Below are 21,759 nucleotides of genomic sequence, written 5' to 3'. Positions count from 1 at the left end.
GCCAAGACCCAAGACAGCTTTGATAGCAATGTGTTTCCTACAAAAGCACAAACGTGACATTACACAAAGAGTCTTTTATTAAGTATTATATAATAACCGACACATTTGGAGGACCCTCTCTAAGCAAATACAATTAGCTACTCTGTCTTATTCCACAAATAATGAATCCCCCAACCACTTCTTCTTCTTCCTTTCAACATTCATCTGCCACCATTAATTTACCTATCCATGAAATAACCCCTCAACAACAGGTTTACAGAGAAAGAAAAATAACAAGTGAAGCAAAACAAATATTAAGTCTACTTCTTTTTGTTTTTTATAAACCTTTTGTTGAGAGGTCCATTTCCATTGCTATTTTTTATAGATTTTCTGCTAAGTGGTCCATTTTCATTAATTTTTATGAAGAACTCTGCTAATATTCCCTTTCTGAATTTTTTTACTTTTATAAAATAAAATATCATTCTGGACCCAGTTATAAAGAACAAATGCATGTCATTTAATAGAATTAGCAAAGTGTTACTCAGCAAAAAAATTATAAAAGAAATTCAAGAATATGGTGTTCTTTTCAATCTCTTCTGGTCAAATGTCCATTTCATAGTTGGTTTTAAAAATAGATTTACCGACGAAAATGAGTTGGAACTTGAAGGGATAATAATATTTTTTTGATTCACATACAAACAGGGGAAAAAATATAATGCAACCGAGAGAGGATAGTGTCGTATTTGAAGGTGTTATTTATGCATACAGAGACAGTGAATCAACATAAAATATAAAAATTTAATAAAAAAATGATATGTAATTACAGTATGAAACAAAATGACAGAAAATTTGTTATCTTCTGTGTGAGTTCCCACCGAAATCTTGCAACTCAATCGCTCCCCTTTGTATTGAAAATGATTAATAACTCTACAACTGCATAATCCCAGGTGAAAAAATTATCATCAGATTAGATTAAACTCTCATCCAAACAAATGCAGACAATGGAATAGTATTATTAGTAGGTAAACTTACCATTCATCAAGTTTACATATAAATTCACTCTTTTTTTTATTATAATTTTTTTTTTCTATTTTTAAGCGATTAGTTGAGAAAGCGATTTCATTCATGAGCAGACTCCAACCATGCTACATGCGAGTTCCAGCAACTTCCCTGCCACATGCATTTAGGTAAAATGAAAATGTTAAGTCAACTAATACCACACACAGCAATTCTATTGCATATTTCACATGTATACAAGAAGAAAAAAATAAGACATGTTATATAATGAAGGTTAGTTGAAACTTGCAAAAAAATGAATTTTATATCTTTCCTAAATGCGTATCAATTAATTAAATTGTAAAAATCAAAGTAATAATAAAACATAATATGCTATAGTTGACTAAATAATATACAGTGTAAATAAATAAATTATAGTATGAAAAATAAAATAATGGTTAGTCTCAGATCCAGACAAACCGTTTCAGCACCGAGGTTGTTCACAGCTTGGCACATTGAATTCTTTTTATGTATTTTAATTATTAATTAATTAGTCACATGGACTAGTTGTTTGGTACTTGAGGCAAAGAACATTAGGACAAAAATATTCAGACAAAAATAAATGAAATTCACTAGAGAAAAACAACCATTTTTTCAATATCTCTAAATAGTTGGCAAGTTCATCGCCATAAGAAATTAAAGGTTTATTAATGAGCATAAATTATTCGTAAACCCTAGTTCAACTCTGAAAATGTCAATATTATTAAGTTGAACATTTTCGAATTCAAAATCTTATAATGTATGTGAATTTCAGTGTTATTTGTAACTTCGATTAAATTAGCATAAAATTTATAGTTCATCAACATGAGCTTTCATGTTTCAAGTTTCAACCCACCCAAAATTAGCATAATTAGCCCAAACAAGAGTAAAGCCAAACCAACAAAAAACCCCAAAAAAGGTACCAAAAACCCCTTTGTAAAAGGTGAAACAAAGCAAAATAACTCATTATTAACCTCATCTATACCTATAATAAAGTGTAAAAATCATCAATCAATTAACAATTAGATTAATATAGTAATAAAATAATTAAAGAAAAATTAAGAAAGAAAATTACCTCTCCTTGGTTTAGTAGCAACTTTAACAAGTGGAATTTTTGCACGGCTAATTGAGGCTGATTCATCTTCATTCTCTTCCTCCGGTGGTAAAAGAACACCGTCAATACCCTGAACGGAAATTCTCCCGTCGGTGTAAATATCAGGATCAAACAAATAAGCAGAAGAATCACCGTGACCAAATTTAACGGAACCGTCAGATTCCTGAGCAACAACCTTATGAGGCAAACGGAGTGTATCGTAACTAATTTTCCCAAATCTCCTAACAGCGTTATACATACTCTCCTCCGTTTGATACTCTGGAATTATATGATAATATATGATCTGTTCCGGTGCACCTGGTTCACTCAATTGATCGGTCGTTAACTTCGCCATTGCTTCGTCATTTGGAGCCAAAACGGTTAGAACATAACCTTCAGAAACTAAACGACCCATTTCCGTTGCAAGCGACGTTAGGTTTACAAGAATATCCGCCATTTCATTGTAACCACCGTAATGAAGAAGAGTTTGAATGAAATCCTTCACTTGACGTTCTCCGTTAAAGTGATGACGTGGTCCTCCCGGTCCTGGTGCCGGTGCCGGAGCTAGAGAAGGACCTGGTGCTAAAGCATCGTAGATTGGTAACACCGGTGGAGCTCCGGCAGGGACTGGTGCTGGTTTTTTTAGCCGGTTTGTTCTTGGATCTACCTCCGGTGCTCCTTCCGGGAGAATCGCTGATATATCACGAAGATTTCTTCTCCGGTTGAAATCTTCCTGTACGGAGCGAGGTACAATGAGACGTTCGATACCGTGGATGACACCGTCGGGACGGAGAACATCGTCGGCGCGGAGGATCTCAGCGGAATCAACAGATTTCTTACCGGAAGGGTTTGTTGTTAAATGGAGACGGTGGTTGGAGAGTGTCTGATGACGGAGACTATTTTCCGGCCAGTGATGAGAAGCGATTCTTGAAGGAAGAATGTGAGACATCAAAAGCATTTGAAGAGACTTCAGATTCCGTGGTTCGAGAAGAAATCTTTTGAATTCAGGATCTAGGTCACGTTCAAGAGCTTGATTTCTTGGAGCGAAGATTGTGATGTTGTGATTACCAACAGCTTCTTCAAGTTTCTGAAGGAGAAGAGCTTTCTCAACGAGTTCCGCGAGTTCGGTGTAATGAGAATCCAGAAGCGCAACGAGGATGGAGTTGGAGTTGATCTGAACGGTTGAGGTTGAATTGTGAGTGAATGCGGAATGGATTGGGATTAGGAAAAGGATGAAGAAGAGACCATAGATGGAATTGGGATATTCCATTTTGGTCTCTGGTGAAGATTGAGAGAAACAATGATAGTGGTTTTTTGGTGGCAAAATGAGAGAGTGAGAAGGTGGGAAGAAGAGAAGAGAAGGTAAAGTGAAGTGGCGTGTATTGTGGGGTATGGTTGTTGTTGAGTCTTGAGAGGTTTTTCAATGGAGATTGTGAGTGTGAGTTAGCTTTTGGTTAATGGTTTAGGGGTTGAGAAGGAAGGAAAGGGACTGTGAGAGAAAAATTAGTGTTGTTTGACAGGCTGTAGAATGGGACCACACGGGAAGTGATGTGCTGTTTGTGTTTTGTTATCATTTATACATCACTGTATCATATACCCTTTGTTTCCAAGCCAAGCCAAGCCACGTTACCATTTTAGTATTACTAAATATTTTTCTACCATTTGTCCCATGAGCTTGGCTCAATTGATTGGACATCGCATTATATATGCAGGGGGCTGAGGTTCGAACCCCGGTCATCCCACTTATCTATCTTAAGGGTGGAATTTCTAGTCGCTAGGCTACTTGACCAAAAAAATATATATATTTTTCCACCATTTTTATCAATAAATTACTTTCCTATTTTATTTAATGAAATAGTATTTGTTTTGTTGTGCATCATAAAATTCTTTTGTTTTGTTCATAATTTTTTTTTAAGATGGACAAGTGAAATTAGGAGTGTTCGTGGTACGGTTTGGTTTGGTTTTGAGCATAAAATTTATCTTAATCGCGAGATAAAAATGCATCCAGTTCGGTTTGGTTCAGTTGATTTTTAAAAAGACATCCAAATCAAACCAAACCGATGCGGTTAGGGTTGTTCGGTTTTTGCAATTTATCACGATATAAAAAATATTACAATATTTTCAACGGGTTACAAAATAAACATAGGAAATTTTAATTTATTTTATGGTTTACATGATACAATATGCATATACATAATAACTTATTTTTAATACCAAGAGTATAATTCTCGATCAAGTGAAATGATATATTTTGACAGCCTATTATTTTATGGACTCAATCTGGGTTGATTGCTAATAGTTGATAGAGCTAAGTTAAGAAATACGGTCTGGTTTGGTTCGGTTTTCTGAAATGAAAACCGCATACCAAACCAAACCGGTTTGGAAGAAAAATTATTCGTGCAGTTAAAACGAAATGCAATTTTTTGTCGTTTCGGTTTGGATTGGTTTGATTTGCGGTTTTACTTTTGGATTTGTTCGGATACGATCACCCATAAGTGGGATGATCGGGGTTCGAACCCCGAACCCTGCATATATAATGATATGTCTTGTCAACTGTACTAAACTCACGGGACTGTTTTGTTCATAAATTTTAATTCAACCAATAAAAATATTAAAATTGTTAAGTTAGAAATTATGATTGGAGAATATATCTCGACTCTTTTACTATTTGTGTGTGTAAATTTTTAATGATTATTTTTTTTTCTAAAACAATAAAAATAAATTCCCTTATTTTTAAAGTTGTATTAATTTTAATCGAAGAGGGAATATTTATTTTAGTTTAGAGAATTTTGAGATTTATCTTGGTTATATTTTGAGATTTATTTTGGTTATATGAAAATTAAAAATAATTGTTAATTTCTAAGAGAGAAAATAGTTGAGAATAATTATAAGACTTGGGTTGATCTCAAAAAATAAAATTTTTATTCTTTGACACAAAAATTGAGACAACTTAATTTCTTTTTTTATAGAAAATAAAATTGGGACAACTTTTAGTTAATGCTCAAAGGTTTGCAAAGAAAAATTCCAATAAGAACCAATAGAGTGTCTCATGATTAGTAAATATTTTCACCTCATAATCATTTGATTTCGGGTTCAATCTTCGACCGGTACGTATAAAAAAATATTTATTGAAAGAGATCAATCTCTTAAATAGATATTTGTAGTTGCGCATGAATGATTACATTTACCATTTTTCAATAATACTAGCAGATTCGAATTCAAATTTTTCGAATTTAAGACCTGTCTTTTTACAACTAGAGAAATTCTTAATTATGCAAATTGATTATTGTAATTAAAAGTTTCAAACATAGTATTAAATTGAATGTTAACTCTTGAGAATTATTTTTAGTTGTAATGATTATGTTATGATGATTATTATATGAATGTTCCATTCCATCCATCCTAAAATAGAGAAGGTGGCACGTTAATTTATTCATCTACTAGTACTAGTATACACACCTCACCGTATTAAGCTTTTAAAAAGACCAAAAGCAAATTTGAGATAATAATTAATTAAAAAAGAAAAATGGTAAAGGAGCCGAGCCGAAACGTGAATATTGTGTGTATTTGTTGTTCGTGAGTGTTAAGGATGTTAGTCTGGCAAAGTGTCGGTGTCGGAGACAATGAATCGAAGGAAGATACTCAGAAATATTTGTTTCATTTATTTGTTTTATTTACGCTCCATTTTTTTCAATTTCAACCGTGACCCGTGATTTTTCATAAAGGGTGTGAGTGAGTTTTTATTTTTACTTTTCATCTCTGTGTTTTTTACTTTTTCATCTTCCTCCTTCCTGTTTACAGAGACGGTGACTTCTCCTCTCACGGTGGTTCTTCAGTCAATTGTTGTCATCTTCACTTCTCACTCACTATTTATTTTCTTTTTCACTTCAATTACAATTTTAGCTTTTTCTTCCACGGTTTCCTTGCCTTAAACGATCCTTCCTCCCCTCATTTAAAACATTTTTGAATTTAATACTATATTCTTAAAGTAAGACAAATTATAATAAGACTGCAATTGATCAACCTACTAGAATATTATGATGATCTCTTCTTTTTTTTTTTTGGTACAATATTATGATTATCTCTAATAAAATAAAGATATGACAAGTCCACGATCCTAACTCAACTGATGTTGAAATGCTTGCTAGTGTTCGGGAGTCGACTGTCATGACTGAGATTCGATCACATTTTGTGTGTGAGTTTTTAATAACTTATCATTTCATCTATTTACCAAAAAATAATAAATAATAATAATAAAGATTTGAGAAAATAATTAAATGAAAATACCTACATATGCATGCATGAGGAGATATTCATCCAAATTTGTATTGTTATTCAATTCTATCAAGAATCTTGATTAAATTGAATGAAAAAAAATGAAAATATGATATGAGTTTGAGGTGACATTTACTATGTTTCATATCTCACCTTAAGATTTGTTTACAAATTGATTTTTGATAACAAAAAAAAGATTGAATTAAAAAATATAACCTTGTAATGAAATCTATAATACTAGGATGTGTTTTAACTTTTAACACATTCACTATTTTTTCCAACTAAATTCATCGATATAGAAAATATATATTCATTTGCTTTACAAGTCTATGTGGAATCAATACATTTTATTGCGACAATGGAACCAGACACTTGTGGATCTATCATACTACTTTTTAAATATTGTCTTTTCAGAAAGAAAAAAAAAATGTATAACCAATAATTATATTAATTAAAGAGTTTAATGGAGATGCACCGACGATGTAAAATAGTTTTACACGATCATCCAATAAATAACAATAATTTTGTCATGTCATATTAAAAAAGTGGTGTGACGTGACGGAAAACATGATTGATATTCATTAACGGAACATATTCTTTTTTTCTCTTAATTAAATCCCAAAGACATATTTCTAGTTCTTTTAATATCCTCCAATATATGACTGCCTACACTTGGTAGCTGGTGTACCGACCCACAAAGCCCCGTTATATCAATGCCAAATGAATTGAGACAATATAAACTTACAATAATTTGATCTTCCAAAAAATATGCAGAGTTTTTTTTTGGTACCAATTAAACTTGAAAAGAAAGTTTCAAAATTTGAACTTTGCTTTCTACTTGATAGGATGAGTTGAATCAAAATCATCTGAATAAAATGCAATACAATACAATGATTTATATTATTCACAAATCATGATATTTAAAAGATGGATTTGTAAGGTGAATAGATATAAAGAAATGTTTTTTTTAAGGGTTGATACAAAGATCAAAACTCACATTCAAATATTAGATCAAAAAAAATATATAATGACAAAAAACAAAAACAAAAAAAAAAACTCAATTTGAATGTGAACCGGTTGAAGAAGTAGTTGGAGTACTGTTGTCACATGAAAAATATTTTTCATCAACTTCAACACAATTTTGGTTGCTTGCCTCTCCTATAGAACCTTCCTTCAAACCATTTGACAAAGAAGTTTTAGGAACTCTATGTTTTTTCTTAGCTCCAATGAATTTCCTTGATTGAGATGCTCTAGAAGTTCCTGGGTTCATCTCTTTTCTTGCATCTGTTCCAACTTCAGCGATGGAAGAACTTCGAGAAAACAACAATTTATTCTTCCAACACCTTGTACCCTTTGAAATTGACTCTTTATATCTAAGTCATGAGATAAGTTAGTACACAAAATGATTTTATAAAATATAGAATTGAAGCGAGTGTGCGTGCATACACGCTGATACACGTGCCCGCGCGCCCGCACACATAGATAGAGAGAGAGAGAGAGAGAGAGAGAGAATACCTCATCGACGCTGCATTAAGTCTAGATCGCAAAGTATCTGAAAAAGAGTGCGATTCTGATGGCCTTGCTCTATTTTGGTTTATCTGGGAAGAATTAGCCGCATCACTTCTACAAGAAATTAATTGTAAAATACGTATAAATAATCCGCACAATCAATAATGATTTAAAGAAAATAAAAAGAGTATTTATGTTTATGGTGCATACATCACTTTATAATGGAAATATGCATAAAATTACTATAGGCTATTGTTAGCACAAACAATTTAGTGTTCTAGTAATTTTTTGATAAATAATAATAATAATGGAGGCATGTTATATAAGAAATGGGGATTACTTATGTAAATATAAAAATGTGTTTATAATCACCTATCCCTAGAATAAGTTTCTTGGTCATTTGATTCCATATTAGTAGATCCATTAGTTGAAGAACTTTCAGTTTGAAATTGTACTGTCCGTTGTCTTGGTTGAATTTGTTGTCCTTCCCTTCGACCAAGTTGATGTATTCTTTCGTTTGATGCAACAACAGCTAAATGTTGAAGTATTCTCTCTTCTAAATTATAATCATTGACGCCTTCACGTGGCTGTAGAACGAGGAGAATTGCCAACATAAATAAGTTGTATAATTATAGTCTAGAAAAATTAATTCTACAATGAATATAAGAAAATAAATTTTTTTCTTATATGCAGGACTAAAAGGAGTACGAAATTATTTTATTTGGTCTAAGGAAAGTCATTCAAATTAAAAACATGAATAAATTACTGAAATTCATATTTAACTGATTTTTTATTTTGCTAATAATAAAAATGAAAACACAAAGCAACAATGTGATAACTTACATGAGAGGTATTGACATTTCTAGATGAAGTGGCCCACCAATTCCTTTCTTGCTCTACCGCCTTAAATAATTCTTGACTGTCATGTTTGATAACATAATAAACTGATTAACGAAATATAACATACATAATGTAAATTTTGTTAATAGTAATTTTGTTTTTGAATGAAAAACTGTTATTATATTAGTTTTTTTTTCTTTGAATTCGGTAGGATCGGTCAAAGTAATAGGTTGCCAACACATAGGATCGGTCAAAGTTAATAGTAAACTATGTAACGAACCCGGTAGGATCGGTCAAACTAATAGGTTGCCAACACATAGGACATTGTGAGCTTCTTTGACACCTACAAATAAGAGCAAGTAACATTTGCTTAAGTATATATATTCGTTGATTACGAAATATGTTTATGAAAATTTAAACTTAACTTGTAAAACATGTACGGAAATAATAAGAACATCTTCAATCATTGAAAATAAATGGATAATAATAAGAATAATACCAATCAAGAACACACTGTAGGTGAAACTCGTGTCGACAAACTGTGAGCTGTAATGAGAGGGAGAATAAGTAAGAAAATATTTTTCAAATATATAACCTATGTTTGTTAGAGATAAAAGTTAATATTACAGTTGAAGGATCATTATCACAAAACTCTTCAAGGCATATGCTGCAAGCATCATCACAAGATTCTTGAACGCCACCTTCAACAAAGGCCGCGGCCGATGTCATTTGTTTTTCAGTTTTGCTTTCCATCTTTTGAACCATCGACATATTAGTCCAGAAACATCAAAAGTCAGACACAATATATTGTCAATGAAGGTGGTACTTTCAAATATGCATCATTGTAAAAAAGGAAACACAATAAAAATATTCATTCATAATCATTAGCCAAATTTCATGTTAATAACAAAACTACCACAATTGAAGTAGATGTCTTCAAATCCTTATTCAAATATTTGATCATTTAATTTGTTGACAATTATTTGGAAAGCAACATGGTCATAAAATAGTCTTTTTTTTATACAATAATATATTTACCACAAAGAACTATGAATATAACAAAAACATTTTTGAAAGAGATGATCGTCATTAAACACAATTTCATAATAACCAATCCCGGGTAAAATTAAAATATACAAATATATCTTTGAGGATTTGAAAAAAAAGTTATGATGCAAAAAATGATTAAATTTCAACAAAACATACCTGTATTGAGGAAAATAAAGAAAAGGTCAGGAATGAGAGGCTCAATCATCAATCAACAAAAGAACGAGTCTGAAATTGAGAGATCGTATATATAGAAGACAATATTATTGACTTGGTGAAAAAAATGAAAATGTTGAAAAAAAAATATTATAAAGATAAAGAAATGACGATTGTCTTCTTTACCTTGATAAACCCTCATTCCCTCCCTTCTTTGCCTCCAGGAGGAGCTTAAACAAAACAAAACAAAAAACAAAGTATTGGTTTCCTTGCCTTTAAATATGTAAATATTTGCATTGTGTTGAATGTTGTTATTATGTGTGTCAAACATTTTATCACATTATTAACCAATGCTTTTCCTCCTGTTCACAAAAATAATACAAAATATTTCCCCTAAAAAATACAAAATACTACTTTTACAATATGGTTAATATTTGTCAAAAAAAATATGGTTAATATTTCTTCATGGCGTAAAAACTTGTGCTTCCATTGTATATTTCTTCTAGTAACCATGTAATATTTCAAGTGCATGTCCATTAAACTCATGTCATATTAATAACATTGATTATATTATTATTATTATTATTATTATTCAACTTTATAATTTTTAATTTTAATCAGAGTTATTTATGTCTTGATAATAATTTATAAATTTAACGTATATAAAAAAATTTAATCAGAGTTATTCAATGTGATTGGTTGGAGTCATGTCATTGCCTCTCACATTTGGCCACGTGACAACATAATTTGACCGCATGAAGGACTGGTTTTGTACTATCGTCAGATTTGCTATGCCATATGCGAATGGTGTTTTATTTTAAACACAGATTATAATCCAAAGCCCAATCCACATCATTTTGAGAAGGCCCACCATTTTACACAATTTCTTTTACGGGAAAAGAAAAGTTCTATCGAAGTCGCACTGAACTCAACTAACTAACCGGAAAACGCAACCGGAGTTTATCACCGGCCGCCACAAACGGTGAGAAATTCATCTTACAACCTCTTTTGATTCAATTTTCCAATGTTTACTTTCATGCTTTTGAATTTGATTCAATTTTGTGTTTGAATAGGAAAAATGAGACCTACGGAATTACTTAGGGTTTTGAACAAGCAATTTCTCGGAATCGCCGGCGACACTGCAAATGCCATTGCTAAGAATCTTCCATCGTCGTCGCCTATCGTGTCGCGTAAACCGGCTTTTATTGATGCATTTCTGCATAAGATGAAAAAGAATCCAGAACTTCTGAAAAACAAAACCATTTGGTCACGGAGATCTACTATTTTGCCGGAATTTGTTGATTCTCAGGTCAAGATTTACAACGGAAAAACAACAATTCGTTGTAAGATCACCGAGGGAAAAGTCGGTCATAAGTTCGGTGAGTTTGCTCTCACTAGGAAACGTAAATCTAGAGATCAACCTAATGCTAAAGTTAAGCAACTCAAGAAAAAGAAGTGATTATTTTAAGTAATTGATTTTATGGATAGTCGATAGTTTATAGTTTATACTCGGTTATTTGCATCAATGTGGATATAGAGTATGGCTTATTTATGTATGAAGTATTTAAGTTGAGTATTGAGAATAAGGATTTTGTTAAATTTGACAATGATTGATGTTGAATCAATTGGGTTCATCGACATTTTGGCTGTTCTAGTTTAACTCATGGAATGATTTATCAGTCGTGGAATGATTTATGAGGAACTGGATTTTACGGTTATTTGTTATGCTGAATGTCGTGCCACTGAACAGGTATGTCGATTCTCAGTTGATTTTATGTATTGTTGCAAGATTGTACACTAGTGTGTGCACACGAGACACCTAAAATTGCTATGTTTCCTAACATTCCTATGATCCTATCATTGTTTACCTTAGTAATGGCATTGCGTCTAACAAACTCATTGCTAGCTATGTTCACTCTTGTGACGCAGTTTAGGATCTATTTTCATTCTCGCGACACAATTTATGCACCGTGTTTAGAAATTTTGAACATGCTTACCAACTATGCGCAATAATATTATTGTTTAGACTTACATGGAAAATTAGGCTAAAACATAAATATATTTTTATATAAGAAAAACATTATTATTGAATGCAGAAAACTTAGAACCCAAGCACAAGTTGTGCCTAAGTTCCTCAAGCTAATAAAAAATTACAATGAGATGCAACCATAACAGAACCAACAAAAACATAACAATGCCAAAAGGAAAATGATTTGTCGCTATGATCGAGCTTTTATTTTCTAGAAACAATTAGTCCTTGATCAAAATGGTTTATCTTCATATCTTGAGAAAAAGAGGCCAGAAGGACTACCGTCAGGTAACAATGCCAACCTCACAATCGGTTCAGCACCTTCGTATGGCGTTAGAGTACCTGTGTTACTATTTATATCTGTTTTGACATAGCCAGGACAAATAGCATTGCTGCATATTGATGGATACTTCTTGGCCAAAATTCTTGTGTAGGCACTTAGAGCAGCTTTAGACACAGAATATGCACTCACAATAAGAGGCCAGCCTTTGGTTTCTAATGAACCCTCTTTGAAATCCTTGAAAAATTCATTCACAACATTGTCAATCTTTTCTTCGGTAAGATTTTGAACATCGCTTAGTACTTCTTTAGGCCATCCGTTTGGAATGATCTACAACCAAAATTGTATGGAATAAAGCATTATCTTCATTTGTCTAATAGAGCAAAATGAAATAGCTTATTCTTTAATTCAAATTAAAGAAACATTTAATTTGTATATTTTTTTACAAAAGTTTCCAAATAAACAACCAAAGTGAAAGGTAAACTAGCTAAAAAATTACAAACTATTGTGATTATAATTAGACATGAAAAATGAAATATGTCACCACTTTTGTTATTAGAAATTTTAGTGACAATATTTGAGCAGGATATCATGTTTCCGTCATTGATTTCATTCTTCAATATTGTTGTTTGTTAGTATCACATATATACCTCTAGCCTTCCCATGGTTGAGGAAACATTGACAATTCTTGGTGAATTGGAAAACTGGAGAAGAGGAATAAGTGCTTTGGTTAATCCCTTGGGTCCATAGTAGTTTGTTTTAAGACATGCTTCAGTTAATTCCTCATTTTCGGTTAGAAGTCCTGCATTATTTACCTACAATAAATGCAAGCATTCCATTATAATTAATTTTGTTTTGGAAGGAAAAGAACAATGAATTATAAAAGAGCACATGGAACAGAGAATAATGTGAATGTTAATTAAGGGTATGCAGTACCAAGATATCAAGTTTTCCAAAGTGAGTTTTGATGAAATTTGCAAGAGATGCTATGCTATTAGGGTCAGTCAAATCAAGGTGATGGAAAATCACATTGTCATTGTAAGACATGGCAAGATTAAGCTCTTGCTTGAGTTTATCAAGAGCTTGAAGACCCCTACACTCATCTCTTGCTGTTACAATCACTATAGTTCCTTTAGAAGCCAATTGCTTGCATATCTCAAATCCAATTCCTTTGTTTGCTCCTGTCACAACCGCATACCTGTATAAATATTTGATTATAAATTGTTATATATAGATATTATCTCCGGTCGCTATTATAAATTAAAATTCATTTTTTAGGTTTATTGAATAACTGATATATCTTGTTTATATTATGGACTTGTATTGTATCCAATCCAAACCTTGTGGTTGCAGTCACATTTGAACTGTCCAATCAAGATTTTAAGCTCGATATTTAAATTTATATTGGAAAATGATCTATTTGATTTTAATCGGACGGTTCAAGAATGGTTGACTGCGTGTAGTCATACTACAGACAATTCAAATCCATATTTGATTAGAAGTCACAATGTAAAGAGAAAATAATCTATTTGAAGAATGATGAATGATGAAGAAAACAAGAAACAAGTACCTTTTGGTTGCTTCTGCCATTGGTTATTAATTATTGGAGTAAATTAACTCAAGAAACTACGAGGGTGAAGAAAAGAAAGAAATAAAAATATGAAGTTTAATTTTCAGACTTGATGCAAGGATTGAGTTCTCTCTATTGCTTTTATAGATAGCTTGCTATTGAACATTCCACTGATATATTATTATTTTCTCCAAAAGATTGACCAGATAAAGAAATTTAGCACAAAGCTAAATACATATGGAAAGAGCTAGGAAGGGAGCATGTTCTAGACGATAAAAAAATACTGCTAAATACATATGGAATCAAGCACCTAGACGATAAAAAAATACTGCTATCAATGTGTTCATAGGTGAAACAGAATTAGTACATAGATTTAAAAATTATGCACTTTATTCCCTGCATACATCATTGCTCATGTAATGGGATATTTCAATTTATGTTGTTTTAGATCTTGCATCATTGCCACCGTCATATATGTTGGGCTGAAAGAAGAAATGAACAAGATTTGAACTTTTCGCACCCCCTGAATATACTCGGTCACCCCCTGAAATTACCAAACTAACCCTCTCACTTTCTAGGATGCGAGCACTTTTTCGCACTCTAAGTAGTGAGTGTCAAATTTTTAGCTCAAATCCACCCCATAGAATGAAAAAATCATGAAAAAATGAGTTCGCATTGTAGAAAGCGAACGCAGCTACAATTTGCTATCTAGAAAGCGAACTCAGCTGCAGTTCGCATTCTAGAAAGCGAACTGACTGCAGTATGCTATCTAGAAAGCAAACTCAGCTGTAGTTTGCTATTTAGGAAGCGAACTTAGCTGCAGTTCGCATTCTAGAAAGCGAACTCTTCCCCCCCCCCCCCTCCCTATTTTTGCTATTTACACACTCGTTTTCTAAAGTAGCGAGAGGGGTAAGATGAGGTTTTCAGGGGGTGACCATGACTGCCGGGGGGCGCCATAAGTAACTTTCAATGAACAAAGTTTAAAACAATGGGCTTGTAAAAAAAATGGGCTAATTGATGCCTCTTTTTTTCGGTAAGATTAATACATAGAAAATTAATCCTTACGTCCCCTAACATACTTACAAGCCCTTCAAAATTTTCATTTAAGTTTCAAACCGTTTGAAAGATATCTTTCAATTACCTATTAGATTGTACTAGTAATTTTTTGTTTTTTTTGTTTTTACCATTGATATTTTGACCACCTAATTTGGTTCGGAGGTTAATTTTAATATCAAGTAGTTCATGTTCCCTCTCAATCCTTGTTGCGGGAAATCGAAGTTCTCGCTACTAAGTACAGCATCAATCACAATTAGTAATTTTTAAATCAAAATAAACTTTGTAATAAGCGCTTACTTAAAAGAATAGAAATATTTACACAATATCACCAAATTTATGGGTCCTTTTAATTAACATAAACAAATGACCCAATAATAAATATCAATGATTCATTATTTATGAATCAATGACTATAAGAAAATGTCCGAAAAAAATTTATGAAGCACTACCAAACAAAGCAAGCAAGAAATATTAGAATGGTAGAAGCATACTGTTGAAAGCAGAATGGTACAGACAGGTTAATTAAATGAAGGCCCCCCATCTCTCACATATGGTACGACGTGGACGTTTTGCACGTTCGGGCCACCCTAATTGGTACTCTGTCTAGGACACCTGTGGACCCTTGATAAACCAATTCAAGTGCTGACCACTGGCTGGGTAGCTAGCTATAGCTAGCTTGTACTACTACTACTATGCAATGTCTCTCACTCTTCATTCCACACACCTAATTACATTCACTACCACCATAATTTTATTTAGACTTTTGTTTGGACGGATAGAATGAGATCAAATGAAGTGGTAAGTGAGATTGTATTGTTTGGATTTTTAGAAAATCAGTGAAATGACGTGATATATGATGGTAATCATTTAATTTCATTCTGCTCTTTTTTCTCATTTTTCTTTCCTTTCAATTTGAGGTGTATGGAATGGAATGTAACCTCTCCATAAAATGTTCAAACAATGGAATATAATTTTTGCTTCATTGTATTTTATTTCATTTCGCTTTGTTTCATTATATACCATCAATCCAAACATAGCTTAAAAACCTAACATTACATTTATTTAGTTTTCTAATTTTTATATTTTTTTTTTTTTTTTTTTTTTTGTCTTTTTCTCTCTTCTAGAATCTAGAGTCACTTTCACACTCATTGTGTATAGTGTCTCAGGATACTATGTGAGTTTTTGTCTGCTTAAATAATACAGTTTTTAGTGGTATAGAATTTAGACTATTTAAGTAAACGATTATGAAATTGATCTCTTATTATAGCGTACCAAAAAAAATTCAGTTAAAAATAGAGAACTTACGACTACTCTTTGATCTCTTATTATAGCGTACCCAAAAAAAAATTCAGTTAAAAATAGAGAATTTACAACTACTATTAGAGAATTTGAGATATTAATAATAGATGAAATACATTGAGATTGTTTTCTTAAAAAAAATAAAAAATAAATAGAATTTCTTTGTGTATTATACTGATTCCTTAACAAAATTAGTTTCAATTAAACATGAGTAGAAAGATTACTCATGCTTAATTGGATTTTATATGCACGGACATTGCATTTTATATGTAGGGATAGCCGGAATGCGAACCGCGGATATTTTACCTATCCATATTTAAGGGTGAAATTTTTAACTACTAAATTAACTGACAAAAAAAATGAGTAAAAAAACCTCTGAGTACCCATATCTCGATCTGTCACTAAATAAAGATAAAGTTAGAATTATATGATATCATAAAAATGTCTAAAATTTTGTGTTCAATAGGTTTGAGAATATTCCTTAATGTAGTGAGTATTTGTTATTTGATTAAATAAATTAAGTTTGTTTGTTTTTTAAAAAATAACACAACTAATTATTTTTTTTACTCAAATGACCTTGAAATTTTGAGTGTCTCAAAATTTTGAGTCCTTGTTATAATAGTTTAAATGTTCATAAAATATGAAATGTATATCAATAGATTAATGGTAGCCTCTAAAGTTTTTTATTACAAGGTTCTTGGTTCAAATCTCTACCATTTTTTTTTTCTTTTCATGATGTTAGTTTTAGTCATTTTAATCATTGATTATGATGTCTTTTTTTTATGTTATATATATGATAATTAATTTTTTGAGTTTTTTTTTATGTTATTTACAATTTAAATAGAGTTTTTTTTTTTGCATTTTATATTAGAGGTTATTTTTAATATTCAAACATGACCTTCAAATAGTTGGGGACGGCTGTGAGTCTCTGGCTTAATTCACTTTCTATTAAAACAAAATAGTCTCCGGCATTTTCAACTTACTATCAAATTAATCATTGTCCTTACCATTTTTTTTATATCAAATTGTTGCTGTTTTAAATTGCTTGTGGACTACATCAACATATTTGCATATTGTCATCGTACACGTGACATTTAACACTCTACATCAACATATTTAATTGTGTTAGAAAGCGGATGTCATCAAAAGACCAAATTGAGAAACACTAGGCAACTAATTTGAGAGAGGGTTACCAATTTGATAGTTTACTCTAATAGATATACACTATTGTATCCGTAAAATCTTGATCAACTGACAATGTCAAGATTGTTAGGCTGCACATCCTCACTATGTTTGAACTTGAGATAATTTTATTTGTAAACCTAGTAGTGTTTGTCATCACAATTTGTAAATTTAGTAGTATTTGAAATATATTGTTTTTGTTTTAACCACTAGTATTCAGTCAATTGAACTGCCTAATTTTGTTCGGAGGTCAGTTGTGGCATCAAATGACTCTATTTTCCTCCCGATCGCAGTTACAGGAGATCGAATCATGATCCTCCTACTAAGTTCAGTATCAATCACCACTAAACAAACTAGCAATTTATAATATATATCGGTGTTATGTAATAAATTTAATAAAACTAAATTAATGTGCAATTATACCAAAATTATTTGGTTTATAAAAAAGGAAAAAATCACATGGCCAAAGAGGTGATTGAACCTAGGGGTGGACAAAACCCGCAAAACCAGCCCAGCCCACTTTAAACCGAAAAAAAAAACTGATTTGGGTCGGATTTGGGCGGTTTTTTGAGCCCGCGGGTCTGTTTCACGGTTTCAAGGGAGTTCATGTGGTCGGGTCCGGTTCAATAAATGGGATCCACGGATACCCGAACCGACCCGCACTACTTACACTATTTTTATTTTAATTAATTATATTACTGTTATTGCTGTTGTTTTGGACGATTACTTAGCCTTCAGCAGTCACTTTAACGATTTCTCTCAAAACTCAAACCCTAGCAGCGCCGCAATCAGAGAGAGTGAAGATCTGAAACTCCGATCCACCACCATCTTCGCACACTCAGCCACCGTCTTCAAAGAAGGTATGATTCTCATCCTTTCTTTCTTTGTGTTTTATTTCTTTATTCAATGGTTTTCTTTGCAAGATGTATCACGCCTTTTCTTTCCTAAGAGATGTCTCTGTCTGTGTTCTTCATTCTTTTTCATCCTTCCCAGTCTTCTATATTTCACCATTCTCATTCTTCTTCACTCGATTTTTAGGATTTTTGAGTTAGGGTTTTTTATTCAAAGTTATTATTATTTTCTGTAGTTTTTAAAATCATTACAACTTGTTATTCAAACTTAAAATTCTTTGTTTTTCAACTTATCTATTTTTTGCTGTTTCGGCTGTGTTCGTAGTGGAACTGTGTGTTTTCTTCGGAACTGTGTGTTTTCTTCCTCTGTGTTGTTTGCGGCCTGCTCCTGTTTTGCTGTGCAGTTTTTCTGGTTTTGAGCTGCTGGTGTTGTTGGTTTTGTTTCCCTTTGGCTGGGCTTTCGGTGTGGTTCAATTGGTGCCCTGTGTATTTTTTTGTTTCTTGCTGCTCTATGTTTTGTAGTGTAGCTTTTGTATGGTCCTGTGTTTTGGCTTTGTTGTGCTAAATCTTTGGACCTTGCTTTGTTCAACGCTTTCATCCCTTGGTATTTCTATGTTATTGGATTTATTTGTGATATATTTCCTTGAACATTTGTGGTTGGTTTTGTTACTATCATAATATCCTGTTCTTGTATTTAGTTTTACCTAGTTTAGGTGTTGTAGTTTTTATTACTTTGTTTCCCTGAGAGTTTTGTTAACTTTATTTCAAGGAAAATGCTTTATTTCAGTGGTGAGTTATGTTCTCTATTTCACCATTCTCATTCTTCACTCGATTTTTAGAGTTTTAGAGTTAGAGTTTGTTGCTTTTTTAATTGCAATTTACTACTATTTGTTTTCTACTTGTTCTTTATTTTTTTTTTTATTTGGCTTAGAAAGATCAATGATTATGGATGGGACACTGCTGGATTATCTGCTGACCCAGAGGCATTTGCCAAGAACAGGGCTCTTGAGGTTAATTTTCATACTTAAAAATGCTCAAATACAAAAAAAATTAAGGCTTAAACTTCAATTTTCTCTTTTAAAAAAATAATGTTTTTCCTTAATGATGAGGTTTTATAAGACCAATAAATAATGATACTAAACTATGTTGAATAATGAAGGTGATTCATGGAAGATGGGCTATGCTAGGAGCACTAGGATGCATCACACCAGAAGTACTTGAAAAATGGGTGAGAGTTGACTTCAAAGAACCAGTTTGGTTCAAAGCAGGATCACAAATATTCTCAGAAGGTGGACTTGACTACTTAGGAAACCCAAACCTTGTTCATGCACAAAGCATCTTAGCATGGTATGCTATTTAGAAATATGTATCCCCTAAAAATAGAATGCATCATTTCTTAATGATTACAAAGCATGGTATGCTATTTGGCATGTTTCTTCTCTGATGTGAACTGCATGGACCATGATCTAATTTTAGACGAAGGAAATTTTAAGATAGTTTAGGGACTAAATTATAACTATTGATTCCTTGATTAAAATACTTAAATTATTCATTGAGAATGTTATTTTATATTTGCTGATTGAATACAATATTTAATGTCACAGTTTGTTGATTGAATGCAAGATGAAGATGAATCCCTGGGCATGTTGCTTCTTGAATTTGTGGCTTTGTAATATCTATTAGTAGGTGTTATTAAAAATGACTCCGATCTGAAGTCATAAACCATGCAGTCATTTATTGTAATATATTATATAATATAGTTAGTTGTAGAGTCAAATTAAACAATTAGTAGGTGTTTATTATCTAATTAGTTGTAACCAAAACTTAACAGGGTTATATGTTTATTATCTCAACAAGTGGTTTGTTGAGTATTTTATGTTACTTGTTATTTATATTGTATTTTACTTGTAATTAATATTGGCCAAAAGTGTCAAATGAAAAAATGACAGCAAAAAAGATCATAAATAAAAATCTATCCAAGATATAAAAAGGCTCGATTTCGACTCATCTGGCCAAAAAAGAGCAAAAAAAATAATTGGACTGTTATAAGAAGAAGAAAAAAACAAAAAAAGCCCAGTAAAACAAAAAACGAAAAAAAAGATCAATTGGGCTACAATTAGCTCAACCCGCAAAAATCCATCCGCCTTACCCGGTACCCGTCAAACCCGAACCCGTCTAACCCGATTTCCAGATTCAGTTTGATATGGGCTAGTAATCACCACCCGTGGATTGGGCCGGTTTGAGGTTTTCGGCCCAAACCGACCCAAACCGGCCCGTTGTCCACCCCTAATTGAACCTCACCTCCCACAGGCCACATCAACACACACAGTAACAATTATGTCGATCTAGTACAGTAGTCATACAGATATTTTTATAGCAAAAAATGGAAGTTGCCATTCATGTAAATTATTGTGGTCCAAAATAGGAATTGCAACGGGCGCCCATGGGTGCGGGTTTGACATTTATCAAACCCACACCCGAAATCATCACTCAAATTCAAACTCAAATCCAAAGGTTGTTCGGATGGCAAAACAATACTCACGCCCACACCCATTGGGTTCGGGTTTTTTCCACCCAAACCTGCAACACATTTGAAAATAATTTGCAAATTTAAGAAATTAAATTCCAACATAGACTTTGAATTAAATTACAACTAAAATTAAGGTCTTCAAAGAAAATTCAAACATAGACTTTCAAAAAATTACAACATAGATTTTCAAGAAATTAAATTACAACTAAAATTTAAGGTCTTCTAAGGAAATTGAGGGAAACTATGGGGGTAATTAGGTAATTATAAAATATTTCGGGTGGGTGCATGAGTTTCGGGTGTGGGTTTGACTGATACCAAACCCACACCCATATTATCGGGTGTCACCCGAACCCAAACTCAGTCAAATCGGATTTTGCCCGTTGACTTTGGTTTGAGTTCGGGTGGGTGTCTCGGGTTTGAGTTTTTTTGCCATCCCTAGACTCCAAAATGCCATTGTGAAATAGAAGTTATCTAATTATATGACTCGATTTAAAGGTAGATTTTATTATTTTTAATAAATTTTGATAAAATATTATTTTTGTTTTCATTTTTTTATTAATATAAACCATAAAAGAGGACTTGTAAAGTGAAATTAGTGGACCAAGTTAAGATCTCGTATTTTTTACTCAAATAGTACGAATGGGTCCTCTATTTTAAGGATAGTTTCTTACCCCCTAAATCCTCGCTCTATTGTTTTCCTCCACTTCTCATGGTAAATACCTTCATTTTTTTTTAGATCACAATCCATTTTTTGACAGTTGTTTTATTTTTAAATAGTCAATGACTAAAAATTCATCTACTGAGATGAATAAATAATAGATTTCGAGTTCGTCCATATTTTTATGGACAAACACGTTGTTATTTTTAAATCTCAACTTGACGCATACACACATATATCAATTTTGTTTTATTATAACGCGGTAACACATGCCTTCTAAAAATAAGTTTTAACAATTTTTATAGGTATTTTTTTTATAAATTTTTAGAAAACACTCTTAATATTTTATAAAGGTGTATTTCAAGTTTTA

General features: G+C 32.2%; 5 protein-coding genes across 5 annotated transcripts; 2 read left to right on the top strand and 3 right to left on the bottom strand.

Annotated features, from left to right (window-relative positions):
* Positions 1-640: 640 nt before the first annotated feature.
* Positions 641-3,678, bottom strand: LOC123890296 (fasciclin-like arabinogalactan protein 15). The gene is made up of 3 exons (XM_045939875.1): positions 2,090-3,678; positions 1,012-1,149; positions 641-912 (listed from the first exon to the last, which is right to left on the bottom strand). Exons 1-2 carry the CDS (start codon positions 3,375-3,377, stop codon positions 1,103-1,105), a joined length of 1,335 nt encoding a protein of 444 aa, XP_045795831.1. The 5' UTR covers positions 3,378-3,678; the 3' UTR covers positions 641-912; positions 1,012-1,102.
* Positions 3,679-7,193: 3,515 nt separating this feature from the next.
* Positions 7,194-10,313, bottom strand: LOC123890295 (E3 ubiquitin-protein ligase RHF2A-like). Its single transcript, XM_045939874.1, has 9 exons — positions 10,121-10,313; positions 9,938-10,006; positions 9,359-9,484; positions 9,231-9,277; positions 9,012-9,074; positions 8,735-8,810; positions 8,264-8,478; positions 7,898-8,005; positions 7,194-7,755 (listed from the first exon to the last, which is right to left on the bottom strand). Exons 3-9 carry the CDS (start codon positions 9,482-9,484, stop codon positions 7,440-7,442), a joined length of 951 nt encoding a protein of 316 aa, XP_045795830.1. The 5' UTR covers positions 9,938-10,006; positions 10,121-10,313; the 3' UTR covers positions 7,194-7,439.
* A 454-nt stretch (positions 10,314-10,767) lies between these two features.
* Positions 10,768-11,636, top strand: LOC123890294 (ribosomal protein S19, mitochondrial-like). The gene is made up of 2 exons (XM_045939873.1): positions 10,768-10,916; positions 11,008-11,636. The coding sequence occupies exon 2, from the start codon at positions 11,013-11,015 to the stop codon at positions 11,391-11,393; it is 381 nt and encodes a 126-aa protein (XP_045795829.1). The 5' UTR covers positions 10,768-10,916; positions 11,008-11,012; the 3' UTR covers positions 11,394-11,636.
* Positions 11,637-11,924: 288 nt separating this feature from the next.
* Positions 11,925-14,000, bottom strand: LOC123890293 ((+)-neomenthol dehydrogenase-like). Its single transcript, XM_045939872.1, has 4 exons — positions 13,814-14,000; positions 13,180-13,441; positions 12,894-13,058; positions 11,925-12,573 (listed from the first exon to the last, which is right to left on the bottom strand). The coding sequence occupies exons 1-4, from the start codon at positions 13,831-13,833 to the stop codon at positions 12,196-12,198; spliced, it is 825 nt and encodes a 274-aa protein (XP_045795828.1). The 5' UTR covers positions 13,834-14,000; the 3' UTR covers positions 11,925-12,195.
* A 3,809-nt stretch (positions 14,001-17,809) lies between these two features.
* LOC123889175 (chlorophyll a-b binding protein 3, chloroplastic-like) lies at positions 17,810-20,093 on the top strand. The gene is made up of 4 exons (XM_045938397.1): positions 17,810-17,821; positions 19,041-19,211; positions 19,361-19,548; positions 19,806-20,093. The coding sequence occupies exons 1-4, from the start codon at positions 17,810-17,812 to the stop codon at positions 19,882-19,884; spliced, it is 450 nt and encodes a 149-aa protein (XP_045794353.1). The 3' UTR covers positions 19,885-20,093.
* Positions 20,094-21,759: the final 1,666 nt, after the last annotated feature.

The sequence above is a fragment of the Trifolium pratense genome, linkage group LG6 (genome assembly GCF_020283565.1).
Source record: "Trifolium pratense cultivar HEN17-A07 linkage group LG6, ARS_RC_1.1, whole genome shotgun sequence".
In the NCBI taxonomy this organism is placed as follows: domain Eukaryota; kingdom Viridiplantae; phylum Streptophyta; class Magnoliopsida; order Fabales; family Fabaceae; genus Trifolium; species Trifolium pratense.
Note: the sequence above shows the minus strand (reverse complement) of the source record. Positions and strands in the feature narration are given on the sequence as shown.